General features: G+C 42.5%; 1 protein-coding gene across 6 annotated transcripts in view; it reads right to left on the reverse strand.

Moving 5' to 3' along the window:
- Window positions 1–22,677, reverse strand: part of CA10 (carbonic anhydrase 10) — a 257,475-nt gene that overhangs the window by 137,063 nt on the left and 97,735 nt on the right. For all 6 annotated transcript variants that reach the window (XM_053994700.1, XM_053994699.1, XM_053994697.1 and 3 more), the window contains one exon: window positions 14,904–15,046. In XM_053994700.1, the coding sequence (XP_053850675.1) occupies window positions 14,904–15,046 (143 nt within the window). The remainder of the gene's footprint in view (window positions 1–14,903; window positions 15,047–22,677) is intronic.

Genomic DNA, 22,677 nt, shown 5'->3' on the forward strand with positions numbered 1-22,677 from the left:
TCTAAGATGATCAGTTGAATTAGTAAGATAAAAATTATGACCTTTAAAGCAAGAAATATCGCAGATGCTAAATTACTGATTTAAATATGAAGTCAGTAAGGGTTTCCATTAATTCCAATCCATTATGAAAAATATATTTCTAGTGAATGCTTTACCCATTCATCTCATCAAATTCACTGAAAATTTTTCTTGCACCTTTAATTTATGATGCATTTACTCTGAGTCTGAACTGCTTTATATTCAAGAAACAAGGGGGAAAATTAATTTCATTAAACTGCAAGCATCTAAAAGCTAGTTTTTTCTTACCAAGAAAAGCAGGCATTTCCTCAGGCTATTTCTAGATGCCTGTGTTAAGCAGATGAATATGATTTAATGTTTCCAGAGAGAAATCAGGATTAAAGCAGCCAGGTTCTGTTCAACAGACAGACTCAAGGCAGTGCTGGCTAACAGAGCTTTCTGTCAGTTTTGCATAAAGCAATCCATGGTTTCATCCTGCTCAGCCTCTCACGGATTTTGTGTTGAAAGGGAAAAAAAGAGGGTGTGTGTGCCTGGCACACAGTCTGTGTTCAGACAACTCTCACTGACTGAGTAGTTCTTGTGGAAGTGCCCAATCAATGTACACACAATCAAGATGCTAAATTTTTGGTTAATGAAAAGCCCTAAGCAGCCACAAGTCCTTTGCCCACTCAAAGACTGTGTCCTGAGGTCACCAAAAAGTGCAGTCACAACTCAGTTTTATTCAGCTACCTGGGACTGCAATGTAGCCACAAGACTCAACCTATGTATTACAACTAAGTAATAATTTTCAGTCACAACTGGCCTCATTCAGATAGAAAAGTTTCTCCTGCACTTTTAAATCCATGAGCAGGAAGTGCTGAAAAGCAACCAGTGAGTGCTCAGCCAGTTCAGACTTTCTGGGTAGCTACAACTGCCTCACCTTGGAGGAGCACTGGTAGTATCATATTTGTTCCTAAATCTTGCTAGTGAATGAATTAAATTTACAACTTAACCAAGCATGAAATTATGTTTTCAATAATAATTCAATAAAAGTCACACGTGCTGGGAACAATTGCATATCTCATTGAAGAATCCAGTATCACCAAAGGTGTCCATCTGAGTCATTAAATAAAGTATGATTGCCCATCTATAATGCATCAGGACAGAAAGCTGATAGCCCAATCAGCTTCAATGAGCCAAAAGAGGATGCAGGTGTGAGAAATAGCTGCTCACTTTTCAAAAATTTAGAAAGGTTTATTAAACCTTATCAAAAATACAACAGAAGACTGAATAGAGAAAATATTACAGCGCTGGGAGCCATAATTTTCCCACCATGTGCTTGCCCACACAATGGAGGTTTTGCCTTTTAACCCTTTTGCCCCTCCCAAAGTTCTGTCCATCAACCCCTTCTTTGCTGTCCAGTGGTGGCATTCACTTCCTCAAATCCTGATTGGAGGTCAGATGTCTCCATGGTGACAAGCTGACCCTCCCAAATGTCCCAACCCTGGCTGTCCCTTGATAACAATGCAAGGGGGTAAACATAACTATAAATCTATAAAACTTTTCTTAACCTATATACATGATATTTGTCAATTGTGAAAGTCAATCATCACATTACTCATCTATCACACAGGTCGGAAAGCTTATTGATTGGGCTTAAAATACCACAAAAAGCCAAAGAAATTGAAAATTTCTTTTTTGCAAAAAGTTGGAAAATGCATGTCTTTAATGCTTTGTGGACTCTTGCTATCATGGCAGATCTTAAGATGAGAACTATCCTTCTCATTCTGGAATTGCTGTTCCAATTCCCTTCTTGTTTGCAGCCAATTTCTGTCTGTTCTAACTGGGAGCTGGTTCTCCTGCTCTCTACAGCAACATAATTCTTTTTCATAGCATTTGATGTGCAGAACTCCCCTCTCTATCTGTCTTCTCATGCTATTAAAAAATGATTGCAGACAGCCTAACAGTAATATTTATAAAGTTTGTTGTAATAATTTGACATACTCAATATTTCATCCAGCACCAGCTGGTTTATTCTCCCATTACATCCAACAGATGCTGTAATATTGTTCATAATTTCTATGTGGAGTGTTCAGTCAAAGGCTGCTGCATGTTCCCACACCAGCACAGCTCTCTCCAGCAATCACCTCCACAGGAGTATCAAACCTTCTGAAGATAACAGATGGTATCTCCCAGAGGCAGGAAGAAAAGTTCAAGTTTTTCACTCCTCCCAGTAGTTCCTCTTTTTAGGAATCTCTTCAGTTCATTGCACATCCCTTTGCTTGTGATTAGTTATGCAGGGCACAGTGAGGCATTTAAAAAGGGACCAACATTACTAGACAAAGGATTTTAGATGTTGAAACAATATGTAGTTTTATAGCTGAAGGGCTTTCAGAAAAAGACAAGTCTAAGTGGAGGAGATGAGCAAAATCCATTACTCAAAATAATACATAATCCTTTAAATTACAAAATCAGCATAGAACTAGCTGAGAAAAGATACTGTAAAATACCTCATTATTAACAGCATTATCAGACATCTGGGAATTAAACAGGTTTTCACCCAAAGAATGATGGAGATGCAAGTGAAACACTTCCTGACTTGTGATGATTTCTGGGTTCTGACCTAGTACCTTTCTGGAGGGTTAGATTTTTCCTTTTGCTTCTTTCTCTCATGGAATTTTAGTCCCATCTGTTGCTAACAGACAATAATGACCAGTATTTAAGAGAGACAAAAGATGCAGCCAAGGAGGAGGGGGAGGAGAGCTGCTGGTTGCATTATCACAGCAGAGGGGCATTGTCTTGGGAAGGGCAGAGATACTGTGAGATTTTGGCTGGGAGATGAGGGGCTGGGCTCAGCTCCTCTCGCCCTCAACATTGGAGGACAGTCGAGCTGTTGCGTACTGCAGGGAGAATTCACTACTATGGACGAAGGTCAGCCTTGTACTGCTTCTTTCTTACTATGGGTGAGCCTTTGCTCGTGAAAGCAGTCATTGCACTGGGACCTTGCTGATGCCTGACCTGACTGGAAAGGACCCTCCTCATCTGCTTGAGTGCCTCAGGGGAGAAACCTGGGACTCTGACCCCCTCCCCCTTCCCACAGGGCGCATCTTCCCAGCTGCGTGTGTGTGGCAGCTGCTGCTACCCAGTCCTGCTGTTGTGTGCTGCTGTTGCTCAGGCTTTTTTGCTACACTAACCCAGCATCCAGTGTCCGCCTGACATCCGTGGCTTCTGCTGGGCCTGCAGAGTTTTCTGTTGCATTTTGTTTGCCACCCCGGGGAATGTGCCTGCCTCTGCAGTCCCAGCTGCTGCTCCAAGGTTCCTGCTGCAGCCAGCTTTTCACAGTCCAGTCTGCCCGCCATTACCACGTGAGGGAGATAGGACAGCAGCCATGGGGGAATCATCGCACCTGCCCTGCCCGGACGGGGGCCACCAGCATCCCTGCCGGCTGTGACCAGAACTGCACCGACGGGGAAGGTGCCTGCAGCCAAGAGAAGGCTGTCACCGTGTTTGTGGTTCTGTTTGGTGTTGCTGCCGTTGTTGATATTTGTTTGCTTTGTGATACATATAAATATACATATACATATACATATACACATATACATATACACATATATACATATATACATATACACATATATACATATACACATACACATATACATATACGTATACATATACATATTGTTACTTCTTTTCCCATATCTTTGCCTGAAGGCAGCATAATTTTGGAGTTACAATAATTTGGAGAGAAAGGGGTTGCATTTTGTATTCCCAGGGAGGTTTCTGCCTTCCTTGGCAGACACCTATCTTTTAAACCAAGACAACCTTGTAGAGGTTTTCATTAGCACAGCCTTCAATGAGCAAACATATTTTGGAGTTTGTGAGGAAGATATTCCTAAATATGTTTCTGATGTTATATTTTTGACTTATTTTGTAGGGGATGAGGGGTAGCCATCAGCAGTCCAGGCAGCCATACACACACCATGACAGTCACTGAGAATAAAGGATTGATCCTTTCATGAGGATATTATCCATTCACTTGCAGAGGTGAACATTCATCATTAAAATGGTTTCAGACTTCTCTCTGCTAAATAATTTTTCCTCTTTCCTTGCTCTGTTTTGGGAGAGTAGGAAAAGGAGCTGGACATATATAAACATCTTGGCGATATTTGCAGTGATATCCTAAGGGAAACTGACCAAACCTTCAACTTCAAACAGCATTTAAAGAACATGACATTGGAAAAATACCAATCCATACATATATCCTCCTGTTTGGGCAGAAGTTTTCCCCAAGCCATAGACACGAGTGCAGAGATGGCCACTGTGGTTGGCTGAGCTTCACCGCAGCTGTGCAGTGCCAGCTCAGACACCCTGTTTTCATAACTTAACTGATTCCTCTGCTGGTTCTCTGATCTGGCTTTGGTACTTCTGAGCAGATTCCCTTGTGCCCCTTTGGCCTGTGAGCCTTGACCAACGAGCTGGGGAGGATTTTGGCTGTACCCTTGCTCAGGCTAAGTCCCACAGTCCTTACAGTGTCCTTGCACTGCAGTTTGAATGGCTCTCAGAAGGCTTTGTGCTGCTTTACCTCCCTGACTGACATTTATCACAGCTGTAAGGAAATAGCAGATCAACAAGCAAATGCTGCAGGATCTTCTAAAGCAAGAAGGAAAACTCCTTAGGGTGAGAGACTCCGTAAGATTTTTATCCAAGCAATGTTACATTTTTACTAATTTATTGACTTTATTATGCTTATGAGGATGAATCCTCAGTGCTCCCTGAAAGATATTGAAAATTATGCATTTCTGCTTGAAAAAACAGCAGCCAAACACTGTTGTGGTGATGTGATAGGTGGCAATATGCAGGATATGCAATTTCTTCCTTTAATATACATCTACCTGTGAAATTCCCTGTTTATCACTTAATTCTTTAGCTCCTGTCTTCACAGACACTGCTTTTAGTAAGTGCCTATGATTAAATATACTGCAAATAATTCACTATAATAGTAACTGTTTTGGGAAGAGTTTCCTATTTTCCCCACATTAACTCCATTATCTCCTGGCCAGTTTCATCCAGCTTTGACAAAGAAGAAATCTCAGTATTTTGCGAAAATTGGCTGGAAGAAAAGAGCACACTTTGTGCTGAGGACCAGGCAGGTAAAACTCCATAATACAGATTAGTATAGAGCTCCTGTCAGCAGCAGTCAACTGGGCAGTCAACAGGAGCATCCACAAAGAACTTGGAAATAGCCACAGCATCTTCTGCCTTTGTCTTTTAATGAAGGGATCCATGGAGTAGTGGAGAAGTGATGAGAGACAGAGGTTAAAATGAAAGAAGCTAAAATGAGATTATGTAGAAAACCATGCTACATTATTTCTTCTGCTTATGGAACACCTTGTGTTAACAGAAGACTTGTCACAAAAAGCCCTCTCAAAAATCAAACAAGATACAAAAAATCACATTAATCACATGGTGCTAGTTCAAAGACTTGGGAGATTAGGTTGAGACAAATGGGTAATTAGATGGCACAAAACTTTGCATGATAAGATGAATATTCTGTCCAAAACTGGCATACATCCCTGTGCTTTCAAACAGTATTCTTCTGGAAATATACATCTATAAAAGAAATGTTGTGTAAGCTGTGAAAAATCTGGATGAAACATCCATCTGGTCATGGGTGGCCTGTGGTTTACTTTTACTGAGAAGGTTTCTAATAGACAAGACAAAGTGCCAAAGTTTTAAGTCTGGAGTTGAGATTTAGAGGCACGGATTTCCTGTTGTGGCTGATGAATCCAAGGATCTCCAATATCACTGCCTTCTGTCCATGCCAAATCTATCTTGGCAGGGAGGTTCTGAGGGTAGAATTTCTGTCTCCAACATTCAATATGTCCCTGGGCAACATCAAACCAGGAAGGCTCTTTAACAGTGTTTCCGTGCTTCTAATTGAGCAATACCCAGTAAATAGCCCCATATCTGTCCAATAGTGATTTACATCCCAATCCATCTACATGCTACAAAAACCACAGCAGCTCTGTGGTTTTTCAGTACCATCTCTTCTTTGAGGAAGAGATCGCAAATGTATATCTGCATCATTTCAGTCACTCAAAAGTAGCTATTAATGTCCATCACATAAATAATATGCTTTACCAAAGTAAACACACAAATACAGTTATTTGGAAGGGCTGTGACAATATCGTAAGTACATTTGTATGATTAAAAATAATTCACATTTTAATCCTTTTTTTTTACTGAGCTTCTTTGCTCAGTACATTTGAACACTGTTTTTGGTAGAGGTCTTAACTAGTCCTGCATGATACAGGACTAGAGGAAATACACAGATAAAGCTAAACACTTAGTGAAGGCAAAGGAACTTCAATAGAGCTTCTAAATGCCACATCACCACAGCTGTGCTGCCACTGGCATAGCCCTGGAAGATGCTGTGATTTAAAGTTGTATCTGTGATAGGTTTCTCTGCACTCTTTGCAGAGTGGCAGGAAAAGGGGGACTGCAGAAATGTGAGTGCACAGGTTTAATACCATCAGTAGCAAATTACAGTGTTGATATGTTGCCTCCAGCTGCTAGCTGGGACACAGATAAAAGGATAAAGGAATAAAGGCTAAAGCTGTTATTTTTTTCTTTTTAATCAATTCTTTTTAAACATCTTCAGAGAGCAAAGATTTGTTATTATTAGCCCTTGCCCACTCTTCTCCTTCCCCTTCCTCCTCATCCCAGTGTATATCCCACATGTATCTCTGTGGCAGCATGACATATTACTGTGTTCTGTGAAACATCCTCTCCTGCTGAACAGCCTGCCTGACAAAGGTGGCACTGAGTTTTTACAATGAATAAGAATGCAGTACACGCTCTTCTTCTATGCAAGCTTACAAGAGAAAATGTTTATTTTCATCATCTTCTTCACATTTTCCAGTTCAAACTGCCCAATGATTTTTGGCTGTCAAGTTAAACTTTATTTTCTTATTTTCCCAGCTTAAAAGCTAAAATGTCCATTGTCAGACCTACCCTCGTAGTCTGGGTCTGGTTGTTGTTCAGGGATACAAGCAATGACTTGATAAAAAATACCTTGCTGGAGGTAAAAGTGCTCAGTTCTAATTGATTCTGTTGGAAATTACACAACACAGACAAAGAGTTACTGATTCAAACACTTACTAAGTGACATAGCTACCACACACCAACAGTACCACTTTGAGCTCTGAGTCTCTGTCACTTTCTGTACAGGAACAACACATACCAAATAAAAAAGGGTACATGTAAAAGGATTATTTAATCTTTCCCGTTTTCCTATAAGCCCCTGTAATACACATTGTCCCTTACAGTAAGAACAACTTTGTACCCCAGATTTATGTACATTTTCCTCCTCTGCTGCAGAATCACCTACTGATGTTTTCTCACAGCCTGCTGAATGACATACAGCTTAAATGCTCCCACTCCTCCACCCTCTAGATCCCATGCCGATCCACAGACTTGTTTTTGATTATTAAATAGAGTTAATTGATGACAATTTTTCAGTTTTTCCCCTTAAGCTCCTTTCTAGCATCTAATCCTAAAATACATAGTTTAATTCTTCCACCTATAAGCAAACTGTGCCTGCTTCAGTTTTCAATCATCACAGATTAACACTTCTGGGATGAGAAACATTGAACTTGCACTTCTCTCCAGCATCATCAAATACTACTCAGAATTGGGAATGGCAGCAGTGTCATTTATCTCACAGCAGAACTGACATATGTCTTTCACACAGTAGCCACTCCAGGTGCAAGGCAGAAATACCTGCTGAACATCTTGATTTCTTGATGATTTCTTGATTTAACCATTTTGGATGAAAGTGAGGGAAAAATTTTAAAAAGAACCTTTTCCCTCACTTCCTTAATAGCTAGGTTCAATTTGTCAGGAGCTGAGGCCTTGACAGCTCCCACTTCATAGCTACCACCAGCAGAGCTCTTTGGAAAGCTGGATCAGCAGCTTGCTGCCACAAAGAGCCTCAGCCAAAGTGTGGCACCTGCCCAGATGGGCAGCAGACACCTCACACACATTATGAAGTCCCCACTCACGTCCTAATCCACACTTACAGAATTCCAGAACCATTTCAGACACAGGGGGGGGCAGCCACTAGTAGCCACAGTAGCGATGTAGCTACTTAAATGCTGAACGTCACCTTCCTAAAGGATGGACTGACCATAACAGGTAACTAACATTTGCTTTCTGAGAAGAAAAGAAAATCTCTGATATACAGAAATTGCAGCCTTTTGGCATTAAACTACAAACACAGACTTGTAAATGCTGAGGTCAGGATTTACCAGGAGGAGAGGAACATGGATTCTTATTAATTCTGTTTAGTATGGCAGGATTTTTGGCTCATGAACTGGTGGCAGCTGAACAACAACCTTGGACATGCCTGCACCTTCCCCAGCTATACTGACCTTGGTAATATGATTCAAATTCTATGTACAAAATGACATGGAACATCCCCATCCATTAGAGTGGGCTCTCAGTTAACAATATTTCATTGATGTTGTGCCAAAAATACACAATTTAAATAACATATTTTTACATATTTTTACATTTCAATATGTCATACATTTATTAATGTTTGTAACAAGAAAAAAAAAGCAAAGAATCATCATTTGAATGAAATTATATTTCATTTAAAGCATATGGCGTGAGAAGACTTGCACACTTTTACTATAACAGCAGGATCAGTGTGAGAGAAAAAAATCTTCAGCCTTTTTCATACCGGAGACTATAAGCCCAAGTAGAGAATAATGTACACAGACAAGATATATGCTACTTCTACTTCTGCAAGGCTTGAAATAAATATCTAGATTTATAAATAGACCTAAGTGCAGGATGAAATAAATCCAAATAAGATACTATCAATGCAGCACATAGGGTCTACTAGAAAATAAGAAAGGGGCATTAAGAATAATGTGGGCAAATTTGAAAATTCTTTTGAATATATCAAACTGTAGCTGGAGGCCAGCTGCTCCAGTCTATTTTTTTTTCTAAGTCTCATCATTAGGGACTGAAAACTGGAAAGCAACTGATTGAAATAAACATGAGGAGGGAGGAAAGATGGGCAAGGCCTTTGGCTGGGATCTGTTAGCCCAGCTTCAATAACATCTTTAACCTTCTAATTGATCTGCTGCCCAATGTCCAGAAAAGCAGAGCCTGTTGATGTTTCTGCTTACATCCAGTGAATGCATTTCCATGGACAGCACACCCACCTTTGAAAGGACACCATGGTCTGCTTTGAATCACTGCACAACTGCAGCTGAGAGACAGTAACATGATTTGAAAGGTACTCCTGCCAAAGTGAGATCATACCCCAGGCTCAGCAGCAGACTACAGTGCTGTTCATGGAGTGAATCATTCTCTGGGTCTAGGATTTTCCAGGAAATTTCCCATGGCAGACAAGTGAGCTTGTTTTATGGCACCCGAAAAGATTAAATGTCAAGCAGAGTAATGAAGAAGCTGCAGAAGTATATTCTTGTGCCTGTTCAGGACTCATTTCATGGGTGATCTGTGTCAGAGACAACCAGAAACTGAGAACACACCAAAATGCCCATCTGAGACCTCACATATTCCAAACTGATGCAATCTCATGGACAACTGAAGCAGTAAGGAAAGAAAGGTCCCGATATAGAGTAAGATGCAGACCCTGGACTTGTTTTCTCCTGTGCACAATCTACTAACAGCAAAGTCTGCAGTCTACCTCTGAAAAAAACCAGCATTTTTTTCCTATTCTAAATTCCATGATGAAGGTGAATATACAAGTTACTTTAACCTGCTGGTTCCACTGCAAGTTCACTCACTAACACATCCCAGAACATGCAGAACTGCAGAAGCATTAGAAATGGTAAACAGTTATTTAAGCAGCAATACTACGTTTCATTTTTTATTCATTAAAATTTTTGATGTTTGTGTCAGACTTTTGACTTTCCAAAGCTACTCTACATCAAAAATCATTATTAAGACCTCTAAAAGTTTATCACAAGTCAGTTTACAGATTACATTGATGTCTTATTGCTATCCATTCCTCCTGGACCATTTCTAACATTTCATTTTTTATATTCCTGCAGTGCTGAAATATGGTTCATGCCAGTATCTGTCCTTTTAGTAATCACCAAAGCAAAGCTTGGCAGTTGTTATATATTGCACTCTTGAGAAAAATGCTAGTAATACTCTGAATTGATTGAACAGCATGGAATCAGAACTAACTGGGAGAGAAGCCATTTAACTGATTTCAATCCATAAATCTCTCTTCACCTACCCTGTTTTAGTTTAGAAGCTGCTGAATGTAGCCATTATCTTGTGATGCATAGAATGAACCAATTATTTATATGGATATTAAATTAAATAATACTTTATTGTATTCATTAATGCCCTGTATGAGCAGGCAGATGTGTGGATCTTGCTGATTAACTTCTATTTATATTTATGCACACTGAGCTATATATAGAGTAACAGTCCTTGGCCAGCAGACATCAATTCCTTTTATTTCCCCAGGGGTCAACATCAGGTGTAATGTCCTGGCTTGCCTTAAAAATAAAGTGGTTTTAAACAGAACTTTACCTGCTTTAGGTAACAATTTCAGTTCTTGAGTGTGACCTAAAATGACTCATAAGACATAAGGTCACTGATGTGACAAGGTTTAATTACTTGTCAGGGATGCACTTGCTGTCTAAAGGAAATGCTGCTGCTCAACAAGTTTTTAGGAGAAAAAACAGAAAAAAAAGTATGCCAAGAACTGTAGCTTAGTCTTAAAGAATTCTAGAAATGGGGCTTATGAAATTAAGTCCACAGAGAACCAGGAGACCAAAGTCAGATGGGCTACAGAATGGCAAGGGACAAAAATTGCAGGACTAAAGGCAGAGCTCTTGCAGAGGTGAACTGAGGAAGGATTCCCAGCAAAGGACCAGGTCAGTGGGAAGTTCGGTGGTTTGTTCATCTACCACAATCATCCATGAAGGCTGGAAATCCCTACTTTGAAGACTGAAACCCAAGATGCTTCCTGCCTAAATGTAAGATATTCTATTGTGCGGATTGCTTTGGTGCTTAAATGAATCCAAGGCAAAAGGTAAAAGGGTGCCATTCTTTGTGACATGGAGGAGTGTAATTTGCAAATTAATAACTGTTGGCATTATTTATCAGAAAGGGCTGTTTATCTAAAATGGGCTGTTTGCTAAATTCATTAAAATGGATAACTAAGAGACAAAGCTGGGCCTGAGAACTGGAACCTGGGGAGTTTCCTCAAAAACAGCATTTCTTCTTCTGCATGTAAACTCATTAAATATCTTGTGCTGAGGTTCTGGATCTTGAAATCCAAGTATCTGAATCAATGACACTCAAGACTTCAGGACCTGCAAAGTGTTCTTAGGAAATGGAGAATCACACATACAGAATAAATGCACAACTTACAATAACATCTGATGGTGCTTGAATTGTAAATGTGTGACCTGATACTGCCCTGAAATCGTTGGACAGCACAAAAAGCAATATATCACTGCTCACTGAAACCTTATTGCAAAAAACTGGATCAAAGAGGTTTAAATATTTGGCAAATAGCACTGCCATCTCATTTACTCCTGAATGAAATGGGAAGAATTTTCTTCTCAGCCTCAGACCAGAAGTAACCATTAAGTTGCCTGCTGTGTGAAAGGCCACACACTGGGCTTTTCTCCCCTTGTAGGAGAACAGTGATGTTGTCCTTCATACTCTCCTATCAGATCATTTCTTCTCTTAAGGAGAAAGAAAAATATTGCTTTATTTCCAAGCAGTCTAAAAAACAGTAGGAAAGTCTCAATCTGGTTTACTAAAAGGCTTTCACTACTAACACTGAAATAAAATAATCTAAAGGAACTAGAAAGAGATGTGCTTAAATGGAAACTTCAGACACAAATTCTGTACTGGAATGGAACAGTTTTGGTCTGACAAGGTGAGAAGGGAGAACGAAACAGGTAACTGGTTTACAGAAATTAAGCAATGCCCCCCACTAAAAATAAAGCCCAGGGGAAAGGAGTGGCAAGGAGTGAAAAGTGTAAGAGGAGGTCAGTGATCATAGATTGGTCTTGGATTCTGTTCCTGTGGGTGAGTCACTTCTGTTCCTCCTAAGTTAATTTCCAAAGTGAAGCACACAAAGTAGATATGTTGCTTTCAAAATTAAATAAATATTTTTTAAACTCAGATGTGGCAAGCACAGTTCTCTCCCTCTCAGGATCTTTTATTGAGGTGCACAGAGAGAAATGAAAGAGAAAACAATTTATATTTCTGCTCCTTGTTTTTCTCTTGTGGAATGTGTTTGGAGAATTGTTTACCCAGAGTGAGCACTTGGTTGGATCATGGTGGATTGTTTGGGCCTGATGGCCAATTGGATCCACCTGTGTCTTGACTCTGGCGAACAGGGTCACGGGTTGTTAGTGAGTTAGGTATGATAGAGAAAGTAGCATGTAGTATTTAGTATCCTCTTTTATATAGTATATTAATGTATTATAGCATAATTATAATAAAGAAATCATTCAGCCTTCTGAAATGGAGTTAGACATCATCATTCTTCCCACCGACATCTACAACACTCAGATAAAACTGAACTTTCTAAATGAATAGCAAAAAAATTTGTTAAGTTATTGTTCCAAGAACAACTGAACTGAGTAATTCCTTCCATCTTGTTCTCTCTTAGAGCTTGAGTGTCCTCTCAGCCCCTTTTTCAAAAGAGATTTATAATTGTGATTGTGTGCAAGTAGCTGTCTCTCTTGTTCACTGTGCATGTAAGCTACCTTATTATAACTTTAATTTTAAACCACATCAAATCCCTTTCTTATTTATTCATTATTTTTTCTTAGGATCAGTTCCATAAAACCCTTTCATATATAGCATAATCACAGTTAAGTCTTGTCCAAGAAATTCCCTGGCTGCCACAGCAATTGATTCTGAGTGCTGAGAGCTGAAATGCTTCAGCCCATATGAAACACACCTCTCTTTTTAACATACAAAAAACATTACTGAGAAAGTGAACACAAATACACCACCTGCCAAATCAAATCCTCAGTGAAGCCTTAACTATGAACAAAGAATTTTTATTAAGGCATCAAAATTGCAATGTTTTTTCTCAGAGGAGAATTTTGATTTAACCATTTTGGAAGTCTCTCTAAGACAAATCACATGAAGAACAAATCCTGTTCTTGTAACATGATAGTGAAATAGAGATTTTTGGAGTTCACTTGAGTTAACAAAATGAATTAAGCATTTAAATTTTAGCTTGTAGAATTATGTGTTGAATTTTAATATTTTACTTAAGAAACCTCTGCCATGGTACAAAGAGCATAGGAAAATGCAAATTTTTGCATGAAGAACAATACCGGAGGAGACTGAGGATGCAAAGAACCCAGATAAAGAGGCTCCTCTGTCTCCAAGCCTATCAGACTTACTCAGATAAGCACCAGAGGACCAAAAGCGCACGCACAAAGGAGAAAAGTTCAAAAGTTCAATCATGAGGAAGACCACAATCTTCAGCCCCAGAGATCACCGAGAGACCCCCCCCACATGACCACCACAGCAAACCACGCGTGCCCAGAAGGGCGTGGACCTATTTAGCATGAGAGGCGAGGACAAGTGGGGCCAGGGGTTGAATATGCATGGAAAGGTTGTGTAATGTATTGCATATGGAACACCTTTGGGAATAAAGGTGTGGGTCAGGCCAAGGCTCAGGGCGCAAGATTTTGGAGAGGTATCTCACTTGTGCCAGGTGCTGACATACATACCCACTTCATAACTACACCAGGTTGTGGAGTCTATTTATTTATTCCACATATCGCTTCAATAGAAGGTCAGCAGCAGCAGTATTTGCAAGCATGGTAAGAACCTCATCATTGATACAGCATCTTCCAGTCTGTCAGTGCCTCCGAATTTTATCAATATTCAGACACTCACTTCACTCTGAGCTGGTACAAATACCCAGCTGTATTCTTAGAACTGCTGAAGACACTGAATATTCTGAACCTCCTGCATTTGACTCACTGACAACTTCTACATTCTTGAATTTCATGTTTTGTCACTCTGTAATTTATAAATAACATGAAATGTGTAAGCCTTTATGTGCATAGCAGAATCATCAAAACTCTGAGTTTTGGTTTTTTAGCTTTTGTTTTTTGTTTTTTTTTTTTTAAATCAAAACTAAAAATCTCCAAACATTTCCATTTTAAAAGCAAAATGTAAATATTACCCTGAAATTTGGGCCAGAGTTTGAAGAATTACTGCCCTCCAGTAATAACAACACCACTATACCACTATTTCAGCATTTCTGTGATAAAGCCCACATCAATTCTGATGTATTTGCACATATGCCACCAGAACCTCCATGGGAAGTACAGAGCAAATTGCTAGAATGTCACACTGTTTCCAGTGGACATCTCATTTGTCATGACAACAAGGGAAGATAAATAATTTTCAAATAACCTTTTGTTGGAGTCTCTGCTTGCTCTGATATTGTAATTCACAGTGCCTTTTCACCTGTATTGGTTTGTAACACAGGTTGGGTAAGAGACAACTGCCTGCATGGAACAAGCAATACATACTTTAAAATAGCCTTTTAGGCACCCCAACATAAGAAAAGCAACATAAAACCATTATAAACTAATGACTACTGCCAAGAGTGCTAAAAGGTTCAAGATGCTTTATGTATACAATAATTTCAGAATTGAAATATCAATCCTTCAGCTGGATAAACCGAATTGATTAGTTCAGTGATTTGAGGACTATCTTTAAAACATGCTACATTGTTATTCTGCCTTGGAGCTGACAGATAAAAGTAAATGCTTTAGAAAAATAAAATATAGCAATTTTTTTTTAATCTACTAACTCCATTTATTTTATACACCAGAAAAGAGACCACCTACCTTTCTTCCCCCTGTGTTTAGGCGAAGAGGAGTTAGGAAGGGATCAAAAATCATATGGCTGGTTTCAATATTGACAGGCGACTGTCTTTTCCCAACAGAGCAAAGATTCCAAGCTGAGTTCACCAAACCCCAAAAGGAGGGCACTGCAAAATATAAGAAAGTGCAAGTTTAATGGAAGTCTGGAAAGACTGGAGCAGTACATGCCAGGCAGGTGGCCAGGTAATTAAACTTGTCTGATTGTCTGCACACACACTTTGAAACTGAAAACAGGCAAATTCATCTTGCATTTGAAATTTAAAATTTCATACAACAAGACCAAAACATATGGTTTCTTATAATTTTGTATCAGGAAAGAAGGTGGGTTAGTTCTTTTCCTCTTAGTATAACCCCATGTTCAATAATAAACAGCTCTTTTGCTATTACAGAATATTTACTGAGCAATAGGAATGTGACTTACTAGTCCTTCTGCTAACTTTGCATACATTCCATGTGTCCTTGGACTGAAACTCTTCCATTCTATTCAACTTTAAAAAAAATACTTAAAATGCTTAGAAAATTAATTAAAACCCACAGAAATGTTGTAAGAGAAACACACACTGTGATACTGGAGAACAGACTGCTCTCTTGAGGTTCTAGCTATTTCTGTTCTGCTCACTCAAATCTTTCTTTAGATAAAGGTCTGATACTACAAGGAGGAAACACTGACTGTGGATAAGCTGAGTTACTTCCTGCATTTTCTAACTGGAAAAAAATGTGTTGTAACTACATATTACTGCATATCAGAGAACTGCAGCTGAGGGTCGCACTGCATCTCATCTGCAATTTACAGACAAGATCAACCTGGACTTCTCTTTGGCTACTGAAAACCTTTCTGTAAATGAGTGGAGTGCAATTACAAGATACACAAAGGACATAATTTAGATTTATGTCTGCAACTTTGACCTTTTCAGAATTGTTCTGTAGTTTTGTGTAGCAGCTGGAAATTTTGCAATCTTCTTGTGAGATTTTTTTGGCTCAATTTTTTTCTTTTTACATGTTGTTAAAAGATTTCATAGCCTTTAAACCTCAAAACATTCTTCTGATGCCTAAACCATGTGTGACAAAGCCTCCAAACCCAGAATGGGGAAGACTAGGGCCCTGGGGCAGGAGCACAGGTGCTTTGCTTGGTGGGTGGAGCTGAAAACAACCCACCTGGGCCATAAAAAGCTTTTTTGTTGCTGCGGTTAGTTGGATGCAGGACTTTGTAGTGTGAATGTTTGCTCCTGATTGCAATTTTTGGCTACTCTAGTGGGAGCTATAAAGAATTTTGACTGGATTTGAACCTCATTTACATTGGGTTTAACACATTGAGAGGATATTCCTTGGAGGGGAGAAAGGTGGAAAATATCTTCTGAATAATGTAGCCCTAGGGCAAGATTGATCTTGGTATTTTCCTTATGTGTTTTATACAACTCAGGTTTTTTTGCCTTCAAAGTGTGAGTGTATGTAGGTGTAAAACTTTGGTTGGCTTAACCTATATTTCATGTCACTTTTTCCAAAATACTAAACTTTCTGGGGAATTCTTAGGTTACTGCTTGCACAGCAAAACTTCCTTGTAAGTGTCTGTGCAGGAGTGATGTAAAGTGTTTTGCAGCTGGGTGGTGCAGGCAGCAGGGAAAACTGTGGCTCGTGCCTTTCGCCGCACGCAGGTGGCGGTGAGTGGTGGGGACCAGCGCAGGCAGTGCCGATCCATGGGCTTCCCCGGCTCAGACAGTGCCTGTGTAGCTGCTGGCGGCAATTTAGAAGCTTCGTGGTTTTGCACACATGCGTTTTTTGCATCTTGCCTCAGAGGTGGGGGGAGGGGAAAAACGGCAGACGCTTCCCTAGATTAGCTGTGAAAATTGAAGTGCTTTCAGTTTCTGTTTGTGCTTTGTTGTGAAGGAAGGTAGATTAAGTTGCGTAGACTGTGTTTTAACATCAGAATGGGCTTTCTGCGCGAAAGAGGGGACATTTGTACCCAAGTTCGAAATACTTAGGTAGTGGAAATGTTAACGTTTCCAGAGAACAGTTAATAAAGTTTCTTCGCTGGTTGTCTTTCCATTTCCCTCAGTTTACCCAGCAGAATGTAAATTCTGTCTCTGCCCAGGACAAAATTGGAGAACTGCTAACATCCAAAATAGAACAAGGAGAAAAAACAGTGTCCAAATTTCTCCTGGTGCTCCTTTTAATTCGAAAAGAATTGATTAAGAAGGAAGTGAAGGGATGGCCACAGTAAGCTACCCCTCCTCCCTGACCCTGAGACAGATGCACAAGGCACCCCAAGAAATACAGGGCTCCTGGCACAGCCATTGTTTCCCTGGCCTCCTGCTTCCTGCTCAGCATGCTGGTATCGAAGCAGTTTGACCCCCCCCCCCGTGTGGGAATAACGCACTCTGACTCCACATTGCAGAAGACTGAATAAATTGTTTTTATTAAGCTAAATTATATTACATTAATTCTATACTATACTAGAACTATATCATACTAAAAAGATACTAAAGAAAAATCCGTGACTGTCTCCAGACACAGTCACGACACAGCCTTGACCCAATTGGCCAGTCAATCCAAACAACCATCACCGGTGTCCAATTAACAAATCACTCTTCGGTAAACAATCTCCATAACACATTCCACATGTGCCAAACAACAGGAGCAGTGAAAAGAGATAAGAATTGTTTTCTTCTTTCTCTGAGCTTTCTCACTGCATCTCACAGCTTCCCAGGAAAAATCCTGGGAGAGAGAATCATGTCTCTCTCTGTTCAGAGAATGTGAATAACACACCCTGGCTCTGGCAGTTGTGTGCAGGCTGACGGACCACCTTCCTTGCACCCCTTTAACCCAGATGCTACTCCCAAATTTCGTGTTACCCTCCCATCCCCAAAATGGCAGTGGCCACATGGCCGGTATCCAAGATGGTGCTGACCACGTGGCTGGGATCCAAGATGGCAGCGGCCAAGTGACAGGCTCTCCATCTTACCTCTCTTCTTCTCACAATCCCTTTTGCCCGCCTATCCCCTCCTCCATCCCTTTCCAGTCCCATAACGCTTTCCTTCCCTTGGACACCCCTTCCCCTTCCTCCATGTTCCTGCCCTGCATGACGTCATCCTGCAACCCTGCCCCTGGATGTTGCAATCTTGGTTCCCATGGTTGCACCACCTCCCTGCATAGCTCTACCCCCCTCCCTGTTCCTGTTTCCCATGACCTTCCCCCCCCCCCCACCCTGGTTCCCACAGGAGTGGAGCTGGGGGGGAGTGGGCCCTGCCCAGTTCCCACAGGGGTGGGGCTGACGGAGGGGGTGGTCCCCTGTCCAGTTTCCGCCGGGCTGGGGAAGGGGGTGGGCACCTTCCTGGTTCCCACGGGGGGAGTGCCCCTACTGCCAGGTCCCACAGGAGTGGGGCCAAAAGCGGAAACCCTGGGGATCAAAACTGGGGGGAGGAAACCATACCCTCAGCCGCTCCTGTCTCATATACTGGTAAGGGAAACGGAAGTAGAAACTATCAGCCTTTCTCTTACCAAAGCAAAAGAGAATTATGCAAGACCCAAAAAGAATTTGGCCAAGACAGTGAGATCTTTAAAGGCATGATGAGAGACACTTTAACATCCCTTGAACTGGTTCTGGCTGACCTCCAAGATCTTTTATGGTGCCTCCTTACCCCATCAGAGTTAGATGTATGGGAAAGCACCTGGAAGAGATCCCTGAGGGGATTCCTACCGAGTTGTATTGCACTAAATAGTTTATTTAGTTGTTGTTTGGCACTGGGTTTGGTATTTTGCACTAAACAGTATGTTTGTATCCTCATGGGATTCTCCTCTCACATCACATGGTCTTCCCCTCTCCCCTAAGCCCCAGTGGTGGTGGTTTCTCCCTCATCTACTCATCCCCTTGCTCTCTCCTCACTTGTATCCCATTGGCTGTGGTCCCTTGCCTCTGCCCCCTTCCCCTGGGTTTAAAATCTCCCATCATCAGGCATTTGCTCTCTTGTCCCTCTGGGACACTGTCTTCTTTCCCAGGCGGCTCCTATCCAGAATAAACTGGGACTCTCGTCCTGAGAGGAAAGAGCACCTCCAGTGTTTTACTTTTGTCCTTGTGAGATTGAGAGGGGCCAGGGGTCCAGAGCTAGCCGGATCGAACCCCAAAGGCCCCAGGGTCAATCTTACAGCTGGCGCCCACGTGGTCTCATCTCCCGTGAGGTCTGAGACACCACACAGCAGCTCGTAATCCACCTGTGGATTTCACAAGCTTTTGGACCGTCAGCTTTCTCGGAGGTTCCAGCCACTTTTTGGACGGTGGAAAATCATGAGGGAGGGACCGGCAGCCTGTCCAGCCCAAGACAGGTCGGTCTCTGGACAGAGGACTTCCTTACAGTGTTCTAGCCAACCCAGGTCCCCAGGAAGGGTTGAGTATACCCCGCAAGTGGTAGTGGGACCCCAAAGTAATCCCCGGGTGGTGGGGATTAGTTCCCAGTGTGGGGGAAGGGTGCAAGCCTGATGTGGAGGGGTTTGTGTGTACAGGCAGCTCCTGGCGGCAGTGCAGCACCGGTGGCATGGGTCCGTGCAGTGTGGTGCTGGCGGAGTGGCTCTGAGTGCGAACGGTTTCCGCACGGGCGACGCCGGCTCTGTGGCACAGGCAGCACAGGGAGAAACCGTAGCTTCTGCTTTCTTACCGCACATGAGTGGCGGGGACTGGCGTGGGCAGTGCTGATCTGCAGCTTGCCACGCGGTGCAGGAGAGCCTGGCAGCTGCCGGTGGCGATATTGAAAGCTGCGCAGTTTTGCACGCAAGTGGTTTTGCTCTTACCTTTCAGTTAGGGGAGAGAAAACTGCTGACATTTTCCCTAGTTTGGCTGTGGGCATTGTTGCACTTTCAGTTTCTGTTTGTGCTGGTTGTAAGGAAGGTAGATACAAGTGTGCAGGAAGAAAATAAATCAGAAATGGGTGCAAAGTTTTCTGCAACAGAGAGAAGGACATGCGAGGCATCCCAAGAAATGCAGGGTACCTGGCACAGCCACTGTTTCCCTGGTCTCCCGCCTCCCGCTCAGTACCCTGGCTCTGGCAGTTGTGTGCAAGTTGACAGAGCAACTTCCCTGCACCCCTTTAACCTGCTTCCCCAATTTCATGTTGTGACCCCCCCCATCCCCAAAATGGCAGCAACCACATGGTCAGGGGCCAGGATGGTGGTGGCCACGTGGCGGGCCCTCCTGATTACCCTTATTCTTCCCATAACCCCTTTCATCCACTTATCCCCTCCCCCAACCCCTTCTGGTCCCACAACCCCTTCTGGTCCTTCCTCTGGACACTCCCCCCCCCCCCCACCCCTGGTTCCCATGGTTGCTCCACCTCCCCACACAGCTCTACCCCCCTGCCTGTTCCTGGTTCCCATGCCCCTCCCCGTCCGGGTCCCACAGGGTGGGGGGTGGTCCCTTGTCCAGTGACCACATGGGTGGGACTGGGGGAGGGGGTGGTCCCCCTGCCGGTTCGCATGGAGGGGGTGGTCCCCCTGCCAGGACCCACGGGGGTGGGGCTGAAAGGAAAAACCCTGGGGATCAAAACCAGGGGGAGGAAGCAATTCTCTCAGTGGCTCCTGTCTTATATACTGGTGGTAGAAGCAGCCCTAGAAACTATCAGCCCTTCTCCTACCAAAAAAAATAGGGAGTTATGTAAAAGTCAGTTAGATTTTGGTAGACACAGTGAAATTTTTAGAAGCATGATAAGAGCCACTTTAACATCCTTTGAATTTGTTCCTATTAACCTCCGAGATCTTTTCTGGTGCCTGCTTACCCAGTCAGAGTTTGATCTATGGGAAAGCTCTTGGAAGAGATCCCTGGTGGGACTCCTGGTAGAACTTCAGCAAAGCACCCAGGGTGCAAAAGATTTAGGAAATAAAGACATCACCTATGAACATCTATGTGGCAAAGGGTAGTGGGCTAACCCTGAGGACCAAGCTCGGATGTTATCTAAATTTGCCCTAGATAAAATCCCAAAAGGTGCAGAAAAGGCTTTTAACCAGCTACCAACTGTTGAAGTTAGGGGTAGTTACCTTAATATTGAACAGTCTTCTTCAGAGGGTTTCCTGCAGTTTGTTGACTGGCTCCGTGCACGGATAAGAGAGACAAGTACCAGACCCAGCGACACAGGCAGAGTTGATTAAGGAGATGACTCAGAGAAATACCAATGAGGTCTGCCACAGGGTGCTCCTGGGACTGCCGCTCGACCCTCCACCTATGCTACCACAGATAACTGAAGCGTGTGCTAGGAAGGCAGAGCTGTTTGATGCACAAGAAGTGACACCAAGGTCAACAAACTCAAGGACTGTGGCAGCTCCGTCTCCAGGAGTCAGGAGGCAACAGATGTCACCGGAGCAGTTTCAACATGTCATTTGCTTCCACTGCAAGAACCCAGGACACTTTGCCCAAAACTGCCCCCAAAGTCAGCAGCAGAAAAAGAAGACCTTCAAACAAAAAAACTAGGACCAGAGCGTGAGCCTGCCCTGTGCCACGATATAAATGCAGTGGGCTCCACAAGGGGGAAAACCTCCCTCAAAACAGAAAAGGGGGAGGAAGGGAGGTTGTGGATATTCTCAGCTCAGTCAGAGAGAAAGAGAAAGGTTTTCTAACCAGGCAAGAGCCTGGGAAGCAGTTGGGAAAGAATGTAAATAATTCTCTAATCTATCTTGTTATTCACATTGTTTATAGATATGTTCTGCCACTGTGCATCATTCACTGCACACCAATGGTGTGACATGTTTTTACTCTAAGACCAATGAAATTAGTCTTCTCGACGTTCTCTATATATACAGTGGTGCATTTGAAATAAAGAGAATTCATTTTCTTTGCCTTCTGATTTGCAGTTCTCTGTTCCCATCCTGCTCAACGGCGTCAGGAGGTGGGATGTGGGACAGCAAAAGAAATGTTCACATAATAAAATCTGGCGGCCTCAAAAGCGTTTCAAGCTTGTAACCACCAAAGCCTTTCTTTTCAGGTCTACCCATTGGACAGTCATTGGAGTGGACCTGCAGGAGGACTCACGGGACTTGACAATAGATCACACAGGACTGGACAGTGAATACTTTGTTACTGGGGACACCTCACACAGACGTGGATACTGAGGTGGCTCCCATGACCTAGCTTCATTCTATACCTAACATTCTCCTGGCGCGCTGCCCTCAGCCACCCTTCTATTTGGCCAAAGGGAAAATCATCACCCAGGCCATTCCCATTCCAGCAGAAATCCCAGTAGATGACAAAGCACCTGGCATTTACTGGGCAGAAATGTTTGGCGAGGACAAACCCATTATGGGGTACAACCTAACCTGTGGAACAGACCATCTCCATGTGGGTGGATGTGACAATCATACCCGAAAGGATGTGGCTGTCACATTGGGACTTGCAACCCGTGGGTGGCAAAATCCAAGGTGTAGGAGGAGTCACATTGGCAAAAATCTCTAAAAGCATTGTACAAATTGAGAGGCTGGACGGAAAATTGGCGTGTGTCCTTCCGTTTGTCACTGACTACAAAGCTCCCGTGTGGGGGAGAGACACCATGTCCCAGTGGGGAGTCAAATTAGTTACCCCTAAGACACCCCAGGATTTTTAGAGGCGGACACTGTGGAGTGCCCTACCCACAAGTTAACATGGCTGGAAGATACCCGAGTCTGGGTAAATCAGTGGCCACTCAGCAAGGAAAAGTTTAAGGTGCTCAAGGAGCTCGTAGAACAATTGGCCAAAGGCCACATAGAAGAGACCACCAGCCCTTGGAAT

Source organism: Vidua macroura, chromosome 19, assembly GCF_024509145.1.
Source record: "Vidua macroura isolate BioBank_ID:100142 chromosome 19, ASM2450914v1, whole genome shotgun sequence".
In the NCBI taxonomy this organism is placed as follows: Eukaryota; Metazoa; Chordata; class Aves; order Passeriformes; family Viduidae; genus Vidua; species Vidua macroura.